The 17,440-nt window shown below is 53.2% G+C and overlaps 7 protein-coding genes across 7 annotated transcripts; 4 read left to right on the top strand and 3 right to left on the bottom strand.

The window, feature by feature from the left end:
- Positions 1 to 32: 32 nt before the first annotated feature.
- On the bottom strand, positions 33 to 941 carry CGGC5_v015991 (uncharacterized protein; the record flags this gene model as incomplete). Its single annotated transcript, XM_066153387.1, has 4 exons — positions 33 to 379; positions 434 to 661; positions 719 to 776; positions 888 to 941. The coding sequence occupies 4 exons, from the start codon at positions 939 to 941 to the stop codon at positions 33 to 35; spliced, it is 687 nt and encodes a 228-aa protein (XP_066007184.1).
- Positions 942 to 1,700: 759 nt separating this feature from the next.
- On the top strand, positions 1,701 to 2,192 carry CGGC5_v015990 (uncharacterized protein; the record flags this gene model as incomplete). The annotated part of the gene is made up of 1 exon (XM_066153386.1): positions 1,701 to 2,192. One exon carries the CDS (start codon positions 1,701 to 1,703, stop codon positions 2,190 to 2,192), a length of 492 nt encoding a protein of 163 aa, XP_066007185.1.
- A 2,781-nt stretch (positions 2,193 to 4,973) lies between these two features.
- CGGC5_v015989 (uncharacterized protein) lies at positions 4,974 to 5,716 on the top strand (the record flags this gene model as incomplete). Its single annotated transcript, XM_066153385.1, has 3 exons — positions 4,974 to 4,981; positions 5,079 to 5,103; positions 5,162 to 5,716. 3 exons carry the CDS (start codon positions 4,974 to 4,976, stop codon positions 5,714 to 5,716), a joined length of 588 nt encoding a protein of 195 aa, XP_066007310.1.
- An 854-nt stretch (positions 5,717 to 6,570) lies between these two features.
- dymA-0 (Dynamin-A) lies at positions 6,571 to 8,079 on the bottom strand (the record flags this gene model as incomplete). Its single annotated transcript, XM_066153384.1, has 3 exons — positions 6,571 to 6,976; positions 7,018 to 7,267; positions 7,353 to 8,079. The coding sequence occupies 3 exons, from the start codon at positions 8,077 to 8,079 to the stop codon at positions 6,571 to 6,573; spliced, it is 1,383 nt and encodes a 460-aa protein (XP_066007309.1).
- A 1,793-nt stretch (positions 8,080 to 9,872) lies between these two features.
- Positions 9,873 to 10,233, bottom strand: CGGC5_v015987 (uncharacterized protein; the record flags this gene model as incomplete). The annotated part of the gene is made up of 2 exons (XM_066153383.1): positions 9,873 to 10,123; positions 10,200 to 10,233. 2 exons carry the CDS (start codon positions 10,231 to 10,233, stop codon positions 9,873 to 9,875), a joined length of 285 nt encoding a protein of 94 aa, XP_066007313.1.
- A 2,359-nt stretch (positions 10,234 to 12,592) lies between these two features.
- CGGC5_v015986 (uncharacterized protein) lies at positions 12,593 to 13,992 on the top strand (the record flags this gene model as incomplete). The annotated part of the gene is made up of 4 exons (XM_066153382.1): positions 12,593 to 12,975; positions 13,029 to 13,155; positions 13,224 to 13,288; positions 13,335 to 13,992. The coding sequence occupies 4 exons, from the start codon at positions 12,593 to 12,595 to the stop codon at positions 13,990 to 13,992; spliced, it is 1,233 nt and encodes a 410-aa protein (XP_066007312.1).
- Positions 13,993 to 14,899: 907 nt separating this feature from the next.
- On the top strand, positions 14,900 to 16,723 carry CGGC5_v015985 (uncharacterized protein; the record flags this gene model as incomplete). The annotated part of the gene is made up of 3 exons (XM_066153381.1): positions 14,900 to 15,664; positions 15,729 to 16,043; positions 16,115 to 16,723. 3 exons carry the CDS (start codon positions 14,900 to 14,902, stop codon positions 16,721 to 16,723), a joined length of 1,689 nt encoding a protein of 562 aa, XP_066007311.1.
- Between the last annotated feature and the right edge of the window lie 717 nt (positions 16,724 to 17,440).

The raw sequence follows: 17,440 nt of genomic DNA, 5'->3' as shown, positions 1-17,440 counted from the left end.
CCATTCATCCGCCTAGGAACACCGGAGAACAACTAGGAAACCTCGGAAGACCCCGCGTTCGGAGGAATACCCAAGTCCACAAAACCCGTACCCAGGGAAGACCAGTCCGACTCAGTCTGGGCCCCCCACAACGACAAATCCTCCATCACTCGGGACTCCTGAGCTTCCAGAGCACGCTCCTCGGCCTCCCATTCATCAACGGATTGCATTCCCCGACGAATCAAATCCGACCCACGCTCCTTCAAAAACCTCTTCTGTTTCCGAAGACGGGACAAACGACTCAGAGCAGCAGCAAGCTGAGTCTGCAGCACCTCCAACGCCTCCTCAGCCTCTTCCTCCTCCCGCTCCACTTTCTTTTGCTCATTAAAACAACGATTCACTATCAAGACAAGATCAGCGACACCAGGAAACACTAAGATGCCAAGGAACTCACGAGCATTTGCCACGTCACCACCGTCACAATTCGAAAAACCCCGCTTCACACACTCACCACAACGCTTCGAGTTGGTGAGGTCCATTCTGCACACTCGATTGTACTGAAAACAAGGGGAACAAGGCATTGCGTCGTAACCACGGTGATCGACCAGAGCACCAAGAGCCTTGCGATTGCGCTGAATCTGAGAACGACGAGTCTCACGAGAATCCGACTTCTGAACGCGACCTGACATGGTGTCAGCATCATGGATAAATCAGGAAGCACGATTGACGGGACCCCAACCTGGGACCAACGACCTACTTATGTTGGGTCTTGAGGACAAGACCTTTGGAGAGGGGACCTGATGTTACGACCCGATATGCAGGAATAACAGATAACCAACCCACTTAGGCAGCGGGCGGCTAGGACAGGACATTTGTACTGCAGGATCACGGGAACAACAGGGACTCACTCGGTAAACGGAAGAACTATGGTCCAAGTCACGTGACGATAAGATAACGATCATATTGGATCAATATGATCCAACACGACTTGGGGGCCGAACGATCATTCTGGATCAGAATGATCCAGATCGACCCAAGGTACAAAGGAACATGTTCGGAATTAGACTTGTATATAGTATGACCCTGAGCCTGGCTCATGGTCAGACTTCCATAGCTCTTCAGCAATCAACTTAGTATTCATCCTCACGGATACTCTCAGCTTACCTTCACTGCGACTTACTTGTTGAGCCTAAGACTGATCACCTTAGCCTCTGAAGACCGATCTACTACAGCCTACCACCTGCGACCCAGACCACGACCAAGTGTACTGTTATTACGTCTCAATCCCCAGCTTCTGTTAGCAGACCCTACTGTCGGATAGCTGACCGTAACATTCAGACTCTACAGCTGTCAAGTGGTTAACAGAGGTCTTTATTCCTTCAACCCAGCCAGGGGACCCCTCAGAGGTCAGATTATTGATTTTGGATGGTCATGGAAGCCATGAGACTACTGCTTTTATGTATACATGCTTCAGGAACAAGATACACTTGCTGTTCTTGCCAGCACACACGTCACACGTCCTTCAGCCACTTGATCAGTCGGTTTTTGGGCCCCTCAAGGCAGCATACAAGAAGGAGCTTGGATTACTGGCTGAATGGGATGCTGGTACAGTTGTGGGCAAGAGAAACTTCGTTATATGCTATGGCAAGGCGCGTAAGGCAGCCCTGACAAGCAAGAACATCATCAGTGGCTGGAAATGGACTGGTTTGTGGCCTGTCAGTATGGCTAGACCCCTCATGAGCCCTCTGCTGCTTGAGAACACATCAACCCCTGCCAAACCAGCTGGTCAGGTCTGCAAAGGGCTCTCTGATGGCAAAGCAAGCGAAAAATGGGCGGCAGATACATCAGCAGTCCCTTGGTCAACCCCCAAGAAGAGGGATGAGCTTCAGGATCAGTTCAGCCTGTTCAGCAAGCTAGATAACGATGAGCATACGCAGCGCCTGCTTTTCCGGAAGGTTCAGAAGGGCTTTGATGAGAAGGCATACCAATTAGCAGTAGCCCAGCGAAAGATTGAGGCACTGCAGGCAGAGGTTGATGCCAGTAGGGCCAGGAAACGGAAGAAGGTCAAAATGAGCCCAAATTCGAAGTTTGCCGATATTGAGGCTATTCGGAGGGCTCAAATCGAGGCAGGCGAACTTGAAAGTAGCACAGATGAATCCAGCGAGTCAGAAAACCCTAGTGATAGCGAAAGTTGCATCGTCGTCGCATCATAATACATATAAATATTGGTTGAAGTTGATATGTATAAAGGTGAGGGCATCAAAAATGGGGTGCCCAAATGTGGGGGGTGCCCAGAAGTGGGTGTGGGACGTTAATAGATTGTACAGGCGGGTTTTCCGGTAATTATAAATCTGTCAAACAGTGTCTTATATGCATGCCACACTGGAAGAGCCATGCACGATTTATTACAAACTGATGCGTACAAAGAACGATCTATCGATTGGCACACATCTCTCAAGCTGGTTAAAGTCAGCGGCGGATGAGAATCACCCTGAGACCTTGCTGGATGAAGTCAACTCATTCCTTGCTTAGATTGTCGTCGTCATGGCAAAATTCAAAAAGGCGAATTGGCATCATCGATTTGGTTTCAAGTGAAGTATAATGAGCAGAAGCCCGTTTGTAGAATAAGTCACATGCCTAGAGGAGCTTAGTGGGTGAGGTGGGCAGAGGGTAGAGCATGGATATGGCGGGATGTAGCAAAATCATGTTTAGCCAGCCAACTGTTGCATACGCATTGCTGTTACCTCGTCATATCATCAGGTTTAGCTCAGAATATAATTGACGCGGTGATGAGACTCAACGGTATGTTGATGGGGTACGTGAAAATGGTAGAGGAACATTGTCAGGAAGAACTGGCAGCTTCGACCTACCACTCACTACGATGGCCACTTTGCTTCATGAACAGGTCGAGAACTGACGGAAGCCAAGTAGGAATACATGAGTTAGAGGATGACGAATTAACGTTTGGCTTTGTGACCGCACAGTAGTATCAGCACGTCCTGGACCCTTCCTTGACGCGTTATCGAAGAGCTAAGTATACTGCAGCAAAGCGCTTGAGGAGTTGGGTGGCTTTAGTTTGAGGTTATCTGAAATCTGCGCCATAGGTGGGCTAACATTGTCACCCTTTACTTGGTCCCGAGGAGGGAAAAACAGCAGGAGGGAGGCACGATAGGCTGCCGCACTAGAAGAAAGACACGATGCTGAAAATTGCGAACATCGTTTGCTCAATGAAGCACTGGCTGGCCCCTGTGCATCTCCTATCCTCGTCCCGGCTTCCTCCCTGTCGACCCGTCCATACGGCTCCGCAAACTGATCCGTCGCGGAGGTTGCCGTAGTCTGAGATGGCGAGGCTGTGGAACGTATGATGGGTGCAACCGGCCACGAACGCGACCACCACTGAAGCCGAGCACCATGTCGAGCAGCTCTTTTCGAACCGCATGCTTCGGACCACCTGCAAGCACAACCTGTAAGCGCTTCGGACAGTCGCGCAGGGTCATCGCAAGCATGAGCTCTGGCCCCTCTTGGCAACGGGCAAGGGACGCAATCGCATCGTCCGCTTGCACCTCATCCTCGATGGATATTGCGTGAGTGCGAGAATCTTGTGTCACTCCATCTCAAATAGCTTGTGGTTCGGATGGGACATTGGTCGACCGATACAGGGACACGCCGGGTCGATGTGACTCGGCCTTCAACGGCAGGCGCGAAAGTCGGACTGTCTGTGGCTGATCCTGACTGTTGCGCCCATGCGTTGGTGCTTACTGCTGCCTTAGCAGGCGTTGCTTATCGTTCCTCCACGTTGGCTTGCAGCCACAGGCCTCACAACGCAATGCCAACTGCTCTGCCGCACGATGTCAATCATCCGCGGAGACCTTGTCGTGAGGCGCTTCCGACATTACTGTAGGTCCGGCCAATAGCCAGCGCTCTAGGCAGACATCGGGGCGGGCGACTGGAAGTTCGGCGACGGCTGCATTGAATGAGGACGTGGGGTACTCGCTGGTTAGGCGGCTGCAATCCGCTGCGCTACTAGGATGCATGCTGCGTCCCGTTGCCTCGAACCCCAGTTGTGTGTTGGCCAGCCGAGTCCATCGCTTGTGGCACCCCGCAGACCCCTTGCTACGGTGTTGGTACCGGTACTTTGCCGCTGGTAAACCGGTGCAAGTGCCTGCCCCGCAGGCAAGTCGACGGCACCCGGGCGAGGGTGGCTACATCGACTGGCAGAACGCCGCAGTGATGGCACACTGTCAGTCAACCACCACACTCCAGGTACGTCCCCGGCCATGGCTGGCGACAAACAGGAGGTGTGTCGGCTTGCCAGCTTGTGCGCAGAGACCAGCGGGCATCGCATCTCCTCGAGCAATCTTGGGCATTCAGCCGTAATGTCGAGTCGAGCCTCTGGTGCCAGCACCGGGTACAGGAGCCGCACGTCTGCCCCGAAATTACGCGCCGCGAGTGGCGGCTTAAGCTGTCGGACGGTTCAAATCTCACCGGACGTCGTGCGGGCTTCTCCTGGTAGCTGCATATCCGCATACCGCCTCCAATCTCGGTGGCTTTGTGAGCCTCATCAAACATGGCAGAACACGAAGCGCGGCTCGATGGCCGCTGATCATTGCACATGTTCCCTCATGACGACCTCCACCGTTGGGTCCCGGACCAACGCCTCGAATGCCCCGGCCGCTACAAGCAGCCATCGGAGTTGCCAATAGTTTCTAGCTTAACGATGCTTCCGAGGATGACCCCGAAGAGCTTCTGCGCGCTATTCCCGAGTACCATCGGAGCACCAACCCCGGCGCATTCGCTTTCAATCTTGCCGCTTCGCCGACCCCGCAGCTGGGCCTCTCCTGTTGGTTAGGTGGTAAGGTTTTCTAACCTTTTTTCTCACCTCTGGCTACTGCCAGCGCATCTTACATGCCGCAGGTGTCCCCTGAACGTTCAAGGTAGTCTATTAGAGATAGCACGCCACACGATCGATCAATCGTGAGGGTGCTGTGACTGATATGATACGGTGCTCGTCATCCTAAGATTTGATGTCGATCAAGAACTGACTAGCAGCACGCCAATCGCTTTGTATAGCCATAATGAGCGCCACAACTCCATTCAAGCCCCCGTCGTGGCCATCTCGCTGAAGTACGAACCATTTTTCGATGAGATATACGCTGACCTACTCACTCGGCTCCGACCAAAGGCAGACATCCAATGGGGGAAACAGTCGTCAAGTGCCCTGAGCCTCATACAACAAAGCCCGCCCCCGACCGCCGTGCTCATTACGGATGCAGCCCTCACCGAGGAGTCCCCTGAGGTCTGGGATGCCATCATCGCCTACGTTGGCCAGGGTGGCACCGCCATCGCCATGGCTCATTTCAGCAGTTTCGTCAAGCCCAACAAAATAAGGCCGTTCTTCGCAAAAGCTGGTTTGGCTTGGGAAAGCGGCGACTACCACTGGACCGCCGTCACGCTCCACCAACAGATAGCCGGCAGCGCTGCAGAGAGACTTCCGACCCAATACAGCCAGAAAGCACGGTTTCCCAAGGTTGTGCATCTTCATGCGATTCTGTACGGCCCGAACGAGACATCAGTCACCGAATCGCGTGTCTTCCCTACCGAGAAGGTTACAAATTCAACGCAGGCCGCGGATTGTTTCGCGCAAGTCCGCAACGGTAAAATGGGATACGTCGGAGACGTGAACGCCGAGGAGGAGACAAACGATGTCATCCTTGCCATGTGTGGGTTGCTCGTCTAGCTCAGTTGATGGCGTCCTGGGCCTACCCTGAGCCAGCCTGGAAGGGGTTTTTTTGAGGCTGGGTACATGAACCGTAGGAGATGTCGATATGACGGAATCAAATTGAACTCGTTGTGCCACTGGGGAACTGTCGAGTTATGGACCAGAACCTGAGCAATCATGCCTGTCTCGTGTCTCACCTCTCTCACGACGCGGCACGCAAGAAGATAGTCCTGGCTTCCCGGTTTGCGCAGCACACCATCGCGTCTGCATCTAATCCGCCGAGACCAATAACTTCAATTCACATGTAGTCGAGTCGCGAACACGTTCGGCTCGTCTTTTGAATCGTCTAATTTCAAGATCCCAAAGTATATTCGACTTTTCTGAGCGATTAGTGTTGCCAAAAATCATCTTGCCGCATGAGCCTGTCATAGGGCATCTACCTCCGTCACTCAAGCTGGCTGAGGCAGACAACCTAGTCAAGGCAGCGCTGTTGTCGAATCCTTTGATGCCGGCGGCCTGCAGTCTGAAAATCCACGCCAGAGACAACCAAGACGTTCTCAGTGACTGCTCACAATCGAGGGTTCTCGATCACTTGCCACGAGCAGCGGCGGCAACGTCAGTATCGTTTTGACTCAAAATAGATCCACCCGAAGAGCAGCTTGCCGCTCGCCACATTCACATCCGTAAGCGCCGCAGCCAAGAAGCCACCGCTACGGCTCGACCGAGATGAACCTATGGCACGTGTAGTGGAGAGAGCCAGCCTGTGAGTGCGGATCGGAAAGAGTTGGGAAAGACTGAAACTGATTAACTGAGCGGTAACGCTCCGTGAACTATAAGCCCATCCAAACCTAATGGCCTGACTTTCGCCAGCATCATCCCGCCCGAGCAGAGGCAGAGTGCCGGTCCAGGGGATCCGAAGGAGTGCGATGCCGTGAGCTCTTCTCCTCCCTCGACAGAGTATCCGCATTGGTCGGACTTCCTTCGCTTGAGCACGCTCGCCTCGACCAAAGTAATAACATTCTTTCTGGGGTCGTCAATGGTGCCGCACAGTCCCAGCCGACGCGCGTCGACATGCTCCTGTTCTTATCTGGCTGCTTTGGCTCCATGAACTCCTCCCATGTAGGCCGTCCTGTCTCTGAGAAGGGCAACGGCTTGACGTTCCGGGTGCTGTCCAGCCGTTTTCCTGCCACCAGCACGCCCGTATCGTCGACGCGGTCAGGCGCCAGCAGTTGACGTCTCTTTGTCGCCTGAGGCGGCAACTTCGGTTTCGCGCAGTCTCTGGAATGATGAAGTTTTGCTCGTTCAGGCCCAGAACGGACTCCAATTCGTCGACGGCAAGCTCTGGATATGTCTGAACAGCGTCCCACAGGGAGAGTTTTGACGGTTTGTCAGCAGTAGCGGCATCCTCTTCACCCTCGTCCGTGTAGGTCTCGTCGTCGTCTGCTTTGTCGTCGCCGCCGGAAAACCCCCCACGTTTGCCATTGGATATCGTAGAAGTCGACAAGGTAGCCGAGTATGCGCACTCTGGCTGGAGTGTCCGGGCGGCGCAACCGTAAAACTGGTTCGGGGCTGGGGTTCTTGAGCAAAAAGAACCCAAGACCCAATTTGATGCTGTCCTCATTATTGGCCAACCGTGCGATCCTGTTCTCCGTACCTTTGTTGATCAAGTCTGGCTTCGTGATGATGCCAATGGTGCGCAGGCCGTGGGGATCGTACTTGCGGGATTTCCTGATGACAGGCTGATTCGCGACATCGTTTCCTGCTTGAGCAACGGCAAGAATAATGGTTCTGTGGCTTTCCATGTAAGTCTCTACAAGGCGATGGACGGCGTCAATGTCCTCCGTTGACTGTTCATCGCTCTCCACAGAAATCAAGCCTGGCAAATCGACAATGGTAAGATGCAAGCCGACGGGACCACGAACGTCGATTCTGAGTACATCCAAAGCAAAGCTGCGAGCATCTGATGAGTCACAAAAGCCGCGAATGCCCATGAGGGCGGCCACTTCCTCAATGACACGAGGCAGCACGTTGAAGTCTCGGATGACGTTGCGATACTTCTCTAAAGTCTCTCGCATCTCTTGGCAGCGGTTCGTGCCGGGCCGGATGGTCGCTGTGATCTCCATAGGACCCGTGCAATGCCGCAAGACGATCTTGGTAGCGAACCTGGTACACAGCCCGTCTTGACGTGGAAAATCAAGCCCTGTCACACGTTCGAGTACTGAACTTTTGCCTGTGGATTGGTCTCCACAGACGGCCAGCTGAGGCAACGGTATGTGGTCGCCAATGCCATTAGCGCGGATTTGATCGATTTGGTTCAGCCTGAAGGTAGACCTGGCGGAGCTCAGCGGGACCGACGGGTTGACTGACGCGATGACAGCCATGTTGGCAGTGATTCAATGCAAATAAAAAACGGTCTTCGCACATCGATCACCACCCACCCAGCCCTCTCCATCACTTCTTCCCATCTTATATACTGAAGACGGAATCCAAATCGAGGAGGCGAGAACAGTAATGTCACATGTAAGGCAAGCAATAACAGTACACGCGTTATACCTGTAGGTTATGAAAGAAGAAATGCTTTAGCTCATAAGGAGGCGTTGAACCTGAAAGACGTACCGAGGATGTTCCCTCGCAGGTGCCATCCAGACTTCCGTTGTCGGATCTGGACCACAGGGTACAAATACTAGAACGCCGGGTACCTGAGGAAACCTGCGACTAGGGACTGCCCTTCAGCACTGCCTCGGCTGAAGAGGTTCATCTTTTGATATTGCGATGCGTAAGAAGGTGTTGATGAATTCAAGATTCCCGTCCATCCGGCCTGGCATGGAGGGTTTCCCCGGAAAATGTGGCTCGCAACAAACTCAGGCACACATGTGCCAACCGAGTATATTCTAGACTGTGCATAGGCTCAAGATTCAGTTACCAAACTATGTGAAAGTCCAGGCTCATTCGTCTGCGGAATGGCCGGCATGCGCAGAACCTAGTGGGGAGGAAATGCCTTTGGACGTACTTCTTTGGTGGGATCTGGTATGATGACAGCTCTGGAATTCCATGTGATGGCTTCGTCAAGAACTCAAAGTGGTCTTTTTTGTCATCTGAACGAGAGCTTACTCCATCCGCAAGGGCGATACCAACAAACACGAAGCTGGCCCAGAGATACTCCGAAGGTTCAGAGGCATCGTACGTTGCGTTCTTGAAAGGTTTGATGCTTCTGCGCTATGTCGATAACGCTGGCGAGCATCCTGCTGGCCAACCGACCGCGACGGTACCTTTGGTAGGTTCTGGCGGGAAAACTCTAGGATGTGTTGCCGCGGGCCATCGCATGCCAAACAGCACGGGTTTCTGCCGATCGTGCGTAGACATATCACAGTCTGGTGTTTGGTGGGAGTCTCGTGCTCTGTGATGTCACCATCGTCGACGGTCTCTAGTGTTTAGACTCTGATGACGGGCTGGATGAAGCGTAAAGCATGTCGGGTATGAGTAACTTCCGGATGCGGTCTTCAGAGCCCTTCAGAGCCCTCTGGATTGCACTCTAGCAAGCCAGAGGGCCCTAGGACAGCGTTCCCGCCACTTCATCACAGTACTCACCTCATCACTGCCTACGTAGGAGTCGTTGAGGTAGATATGGGGGCCGCTAAAAAGTCCATGTCTCGAATTCGCTGATGCCGGCCGGTTTGCTCCATCCTGTTGAGTCAGCGTGGTGTCAGAACGCGCAATACCCTTACTTACGTGAAGCTCATCACATAGGCTCATCACGATCCCAAAGCCGGTGTTGTCAGGATCGAATTGTGTATGGGTTACAGTATGTATCAGTAGTGCATATAGATCTGCTGCAGGACCGGCAGATTGGTCAAGATGTAACTAGTTCAGCCCTGCCAGCCTTCTACAGTGGGCCTCGAAGCTGCGATCCAACGCTTAAGAGCAACTCGTTCCCATATCGCTTAACTCTTTCCTACTGTTTCGTTTGAGTTTTCTGGAGACACCTCGGCGACAGACGAAAACCGATTGCTGGTTGGTATGATCCGGGGGTTCGAGAACGTCACCTGCATTGGGGGTACATTTTAGCTTAGGCTGAGTCCACGCTTACCTGCCCTCTTTGGTTCCAGAGACATTCGGATATCGTGTGAGGGAGTTGACAATATTCAGCCCCTGACGGTAGTGATCCTGGGCAACCTTAATAAGGTGACCGAAAATCGTGGATCGCAAGCTGGAGAGCTGCGATACTATGCCCGTGAAATGGCTCCTTGGGTAATTTTCGCTTCAGCAACAAGCAATGGCCATGGGGGTTCATTGCGAGAGTCCCAAGGAGCGCGGAGGAACACTCAAAGTTGCATCTGGCTGATCCATCAAGGAAGGACGCCTGCAAATGGTCAAGTGTGGAGAAGATGCTGTTGATGGCATCCAGCCTTCGCAAGTTCGTGATATCTGCTTCAGTTAGCCCTGCAATAGGGTAACACGAGATCGTGTCCACCTAACAAATGGTCTGGGTTGGGTAGCCTACGAGTCGCAATGGGCGTGCTACTCTGAATGATCATGGTCTTGGTGGTTGATGCGAAAAGCTCTTCGTGCCGGAATATGAACGATTTCAGCAGCCATTGCACGGGGCCTCTATGGTACGGTAACAGGGCCCGCCGAGCAAGAGCCTTAATCCATACGGTAACAAAAGGTCCTACTGCTTCAAGACAGCTGTAGTAGTCCACCAACACAGCGACTCTTGTGACCATGTCAAGGCTGACGTGCTCGGGGATGTTCTCTTACATGATGGATGTCCATCAAGATGAGAAAAGCATCGGCGTTCCACCCTGTAACTTCGCGATGGTGACGGTTGGCATGAGCATCGACCGTGACCTCCTTTCAGCCACCATTCAGTTGGATCTTGAAGATGTTCGATGCGAGGGAAAGACTTCTCGAGGAGACGAGAAATCGTACGGATGAGATAGTGGAAGGCGAGGTCGGAGCTTGGCGTTCCTCATGCGATGTTAAGACGGGCCAAGTGGCAGTGTTGAGCATGTGCACTGGCTGAGCTTGCACCGTTGGGCTATCCCCGTCGATTGCCGCTGTCGCACTGTCCTCAGGCGAAGGATATTGCGAATCCGTTTCGTTGACAGCCCCCCAGATAGGCCCGCCGTTGACCGGAAAAGAAGCTCTCTTTTTAACTTCCTTCTTGCCTTGCTATTCGGCTTCTTGACGATCCCGCCCTTTCTCTCGGTCGTAGCTGCCAAATGTGACGCTAAAATCGAGCCCCGGATGCAATCGCTGTAGTTTCGGACTGGGTCTTAAAGGGCAGTGCGTCTCAAGGCATCAGCCGGAGCCTCGCTGTCAGTGAATATTAGCGATGCCGCGTTGCGGGTGCTGCCGATACAAAGATGAGGCGACAGACCATAGACCAGGACTTTGAAATTTGACATAATTACGTCATCCCAATCGGGCAAATGCGGCGTCCGGATCGAGCAAGGCAAGCACCACGTCCCCGTTGGGATCAATAGTGTGTTCCTGCGCTGGGAGACACGCGTTGGCCATGACCTTTCAATAGGCTATGCGTGTGTCTGCTGAACGTTGGGCAGTGAGAGAAACGGACCAGGTACTGCTCAAGCAGGGGGAGTCTCCAAACGAAGAGTTGTGTTGGTAAGGCGCACTGCAGGCGTTTCTGAGAGAACATGAGACCCACCGTCAAGCGTGAGGTACCACGTCACTGTTGGTGAGCTTTGTTCCATTTAACGCCCCACAGAACTCCTGCAATCGATGTTGCAAATAGGCTAGAAACAACAGCAACGCATGGTGTCAGGGTTCCCATCGCACCCATGCTTGTGCACGATGCGAAGCCGCCTCCATACAAACAGGCTTCGTATGCAGCAAACAGTGTACCTTGCCATTCAGCAGTCAGCCAGTATACCACATGAACGGGAGGGGAGGAAAATTGGAGAATGAGACGCAGCAATCATAGGTTTGACTCACCGGTGCCTACTGCAGCAGGTCCAAATCCAAGCCAAGTATCACGGTGGATACGACGGTGAATTTCGCCACCCAAGCAATGATCACTAGTTCAATTCACCCAGACCGCAGTAACATAAGGAATCCCTACGCGGCTGAGATAGCCAGCTTGAGAAGCTGACCAAGTACAGTTGATCAAACCTCTCTTTCAGGTTCTGTTCATCAACCAGGCGAGTGGCCAATGGACTATGGGCACGCCGTAGGCAGCGACCGAGCTGAGCCCCGCATCAACGCTTGCAGGCACTAAGAAAGGGATTATCGTTGTGCGCGCTGTTGATAGACTGGAACTTGGATAAGTGGAGACGGGCCACGGACCGGACTGCCGAAAGGCGAAGGGTCATTTGTTCAAGTGTGCTCGAAAGTGCCAAGAATCTACCGGAGCATGTTTGCGGCTTGTTACCATCTCATCTTTTGTGTCTCCTGACAAACTACGTACGGCCGACAAGAAATTGAGTCCGCCCGAGGATTTTGTTGTGCATGACCGGTGTGACAACAGATACAGTGCCGTATGATGGGCTGTGTGCTGGGTCACTGGGGCTGTGGTTTGGAGGATTCCACGTGGCAGACATGGATAGGATGGCTGGTTTCGACAACTCCCGGGACCTCCCCGGCCTCTGCAGCACCACTGTAGCTTATCGGCGGACGTAGCTCCGCCGTAAACCCATAGCTGCACCACGCGTCCTCCAATCACACGTGTGAAGGTTGTTTCCCGCTCAAGTATCAAAAAAGCGAACTTGCGCTCTACGAAAACACCGGTGACAAACTGGCATAAAGGGTAGCCAGACGGCAATTTGGCAAGCCATCCTTCTGCTAGTCGCAAAAGCCGGCGAGCCCTGCTTTGACGAAGCTCTCATTGCCCAGGCCTGCGGACCCAACAGTCAGCTTGCTGTCCCCATATCAGACATGACACGCAAAACAAAACAGAACGCCACAGTATACGCAGAACCCTCCAAATCCGAGAGAATCAGAGTCTACCGCGACCTCGATTGTAGAGCTATCTTCTCCGAGTTTGATAACAGCCGGCTACGCAAGCGGAAGGCCATCGAATCCGTCGTCCGCAAGCGCAATCTTTGGGTGCCCTCGTTTTCGACGGAACGCCTCGTCACTGTCATACAATCTCTGCAGAAGGACAGCATACTCGGGAATTCCGACTGCGCTCGAAGAGCCTTTCCGGAGCTCTTTTGCCCCCAAGAGTCTACTCCACCGGTCACCGTATCCGCCCCAGCCCAAATCACCATGGCGTCAGCTAGCCCGTCACAAGAAGATCTATTCAGATCTCTTAAAGGGTAACAGGCGTCTCGTTCATTCGTATATCAATCTGATGCTAATAATCCATTAGCCTCTATGAGACCGGTGTCTACTCAGATCTGACAATATCCTCTGTCACTAAGAGCTACTCTGTACACCGCGCCATCGTTTGCCCGCGGTCCGATTTCTTAACAAGGGCATGCCGCAGTTCTCTCAAAGTACTGATGCCTTTGCTCACACACGGTTTCTCTCTATTTCATTGGTGCTGATATGAATGGTGATGCAGGAAGCTGCCGATGGCGCGATATCCCTTCCCGACGACGAACCTCTTGTTATCGACATGATGATCCAGTACTTCTTACCTCCTCGACTATCAGCAATCGCTTTATTCCGACAGCATCTCACAGTCGCCAAAGCTAGAGGACACAAACTCCACGCACATCTCTTGTCTACTACTGCATGCCAAGGTGTATGCAGCCGCAGAAAAGTACGCCATTGGAGGGCTCAAGGACCTCGCTGTGGCCAAGTTGAAGACGACTGCTATACAAGACTGGGACCCCACTGCTTTTCTCGACGCTGCCAGCGAGGCGTACACTTCCACCATAGACACCGATCGCGGGCTACGAGACGCTGTAATCGAGGTGTTCCGGGCGCAGGACTTGCTATATAAGGACAAAGCGAAGGTGGTTGTCGAGAGGCTTGGCCCACTGGGTTATGACTTGTGTATTTGCATCGGAGAGGAAATCCGCCTTTACATAAGGGAACGAAATTCGGCCGGCTCTACTGGTTGGCCACCTGTGGCCTCGATGGCCAATCCCTTGTATGGCGGCAGTATAGGCTATAGAGAAGAGTGCAATGTGACAAACCTTATTGACGTGCAGACGGCGCCCAAGACGGGTGCAAACTCAGAAGGCCAGATTGAGAAGTGGGCCGACATCCGGACCTCACAGGAGTTTGCCAGACAATCAACCACGATCCGACCGGCCGCCTGCGATACTCAGCTTGCCCGTGAGACATACACGCAGGAGAATATTGCGGCGAACCCAGATAACTGAAGCCAAGTCACCATCTAGATATGCCTCCGCTCTCACGTCACGCATCAGCCTGTCGTTGGTGGTCAAGCCAACCGTCCATCGTTGCTTTACACCAACGTGGAACGGTGAGATCGGTGCCACCAGAAATGATTTCGATTGTTCACATACACTTGCCTGGATATTATATGTGCGTCGTAAAAGTTCGGATGCTTAGCGCGATGAACCTCTCTGAGGAAGGACCAATGACTTCCATAGGAGGGTTGTTGAGATGAAGTCGGGTCGAAGACCAAGGACGAAGTGTAGTGATATTGTCAAGGGAAAGAAACTTTGACTACCAAAAGAGTCTTGGCCCGTGTTAGGCTGGATATGCGAATGCGCCTCGTCTCCGGGGAATGCACAACCAGGGGCACTTCCGCCTGGAAGGCGAAAGCGGTCCAGTTTTAAAAGGCACAAAATACAGAACGCTAGAACATCGGAATATCCGCCACATTTGGAACGGTCGATCGTTCGCGTCAAGTGCAGAGCACAGATCTATTGGGGCTAATGCAAACTGATGCTTAGGATTACAGCACCGCTTCAGCTGCTCCCCATCCCTCTCTGCCTCAAACAATGCAGCCATGATCCCCTGACGAGAAGTCAACAGGTCAACAGCCCCAAGAAAATGCTGAATGAGAAGCGGTGTAGATAAAACTTGCGGGAAGCTCTAGATCTGTTGAGAAGCGCAAGCATCAGCTGCTGGAGGCCGACCATGATTGTACATCGAGGCTTTTGTCTCGCGTGACAGAAGACGTCATGCTGTTGGGGCGGTTAAAACCCGTCCCGCTTCCTGACAGTACTATGAACATCCGCATCACATCCAGCACTCGCCTAGACGACTGTAACTCATGTGCCTGATTCCCAGCCCGCCAATTGCACCACCATCTTCGCCATGCCTTTCAAATGCCTTGGCTGCACGAAGAGGTTCGACTCGCAAACAAAATGCAAACAGCACATGAACGACACAGGCCATGCGATCCCGCAGCATGAGTGCATCTCTTGCCGCCGCGTTTGCTTATCGCGAGAGGCACTGCAACAACATCAAAGAGATACCGGCCACCTGAAGGTCGACGAAACGCCCCAAATAGGCGCCGCTGATATTATTTCCATCCAGGAAACTGCCGTGGCCGAAAGCTCCGGAACGATGGCCACCGTGAAGCCGGAGAAGCCGCACGATGAACCAGAGACATGCAACCCTGTTGATCTCAATGGCGATGTCGCAACGCTCCACATGCAGTTTCTCGGTCACGCCCCCAGTCAAGAGCAGAACGAGATCGACTCAAGCCCTCTGCTCCTTGTACCGACGCTTCAACGATCGCCATCCCTACAATTTGGCCTTCTGGGCGGGATACTATCGGAGGATGGCCGGCCGTCAGAGGAGTCACGCATCTTCTATAATGTTAGCTGTCCATCTAGTATCTTCATCTGCGGTAGTCAAGGGTCAGGAAAGAGCAATACCCTGGCGTGTCTTTTGGAAAATTGCCTGATACCTAGCGAACTGGGAAAGTTGTCTCATCCACTCGCCGGTATCGTCTTTCACTACGACACTTTTGCGTCTGACGACGGCGGTCTACCGTGCGAGGCGGCTTTCCTCGCCTCCCACGCCAAAGCATCGGTTCGCGTTCTCTGCGCGCCGACGAGCTTCCGCACTGTAAAGGTAATGATGGTGTCTCTTTAACCGGGTCCGATGGTCGGCGGCTGACAAAGGTTATTGAATCTAGAAGGTCTACAGCGGCATTCCCCAAGTCGACGTCAAACCCCTCAACATCAGCAGTTCCGATCTCAACACCAGCAGAATGCTGGGCCTCATGGCATTTCAAGAAGGTAGTAAGCCGCTCTATCTCCAGGTTGTGCAGCGTATACTACGAGACATCAGACTAGAGCAGCAGGAAAAGGGCTCTCAATTTGACTACGCCAAGTTCAAAACAGCCCTCGCGCGGGAAAAGTTCTCAGAGGGGCAGCAAGGACCTTTGCAACAGCGTCTGGAAACACTCGAAAGTTTCATGGTCAAGGGAAAGGCCCGATCCGACGAGGAGGTCCTTTGGGCGTTAAAGGCATGGTGGTATCGTCTGAGTGCTGTCTTTGCAATGGCTGACCTATCGTCAAGGGTGGACAGCTTACCATTGTCGATCTCTCGTGCCCCTGCATCACACCGGAAATGGCATGCCTGCTCTTCAACATCTGTCTTTCTCTCTTCTTGGAGCAGAAGTCGGTCGTTGGTCGCGTCGTGGCGCTGGACGAGGCACACAAGTATCTGGGGCAGTCAGGAGAAAGCCAGGTGCTTACAAATTCACTTTTGCAGACGGTTCGCATTCAACGACACCTCGGAGTCCGGATGTTCATATCAACGCAAGAACCTACAATATCGCCGAAGCTTTTGGATTTGTGCACCATGACGATCGTCCACCGTTTTACGTCGCCCGATTGGCTGCGGACCCTACGCCGTCATCTCGCGAACAAAGACGACATCCTGGAAGAAGGGGCGAATACGGCTACATCTGGGCAGACAAGTGTTGTAGTGGGCCTGTTCCAGAGGATCATGGCTTTACGTACAGGACAGGGTCTCGTATTTGCACCCAGTGCGCTGATCCGGGGCTCGCAGGATACGGGACATGACGGTCTTTGCCGGAATGCGAATGAATCGACTGCCATCCAGGTGCGTTCTCGGCTGACAAGAGACGGGGGAAGGACGGTGATGGCTGGGCAGACCGCTTAGAGTTGGCTTGCATAGTTGGGTATTATTCTGGTCCGCCGTGGTGTCTGTTACGAAATTGAAGAACGCTGGGCAAACTCGACTTAGTTGATATGGCTAGAACCAGTGAAAGTTGAAGCCTCTCTGCCTCTTCATATCTGCCGAGTCTGTTAAAGGCTTCAGCCGAGCCCGCCTTGGCTGATAGGGTGGTGGGATAGTCGTCCCCGAACGTTTGCTCCAGTCTGGCCACGACAGGTTGTAGGACCTGCCGGGCCTTCTCTCCATCGCCGAGCGTAAGATAGAGCAACCCCAAGTCGGTAGTAGAAGCAAGCGTGTCAGGATGATTCACTCTCAGCACAGTCCTTCTCTGTGCCATCACACCACAGCCAAGGCTTTGGCTCCTTCGAGCCGGTTTCGATCGAGAAGTATGTGTGCCAATTCGGACGGTGCCGTAGAAGAATCGGGAGACCGTCGGGGGCGACGCTCGTAGGGTTCACGAATGATTCCGCCAGGCGTTGGGCTGCGTCGAGTGGGCCTTGTTGTCTGTAGTTCGAACCAAATCCCGCATGCATACCAGCCTCCGAGGATCTGATTCACTCGCAAACTTGCGCATCGTCTCTAGAAGCAAACTCTCTGCTTTATCGTACGTGGCTCGGTTGTGATACATGGCTGCGAGATTGAGCGCGGTGAAAACAGTGGCGGTATGGTCTTCGCCCAAATAGCGACGCATCATCTCCAAAG

The sequence above is a fragment of the Colletotrichum fructicola genome, assembly GCF_000319635.2.
Source record: "Colletotrichum fructicola Nara gc5 chromosome Unknown KSG_Nara_v1_contig10, whole genome shotgun sequence".
Lineage (NCBI taxonomy): Eukaryota > Fungi > Ascomycota > Sordariomycetes > Glomerellales > Glomerellaceae > Colletotrichum > Colletotrichum fructicola.
This window is presented reverse-complemented; position numbering and strand designations above follow the sequence as displayed.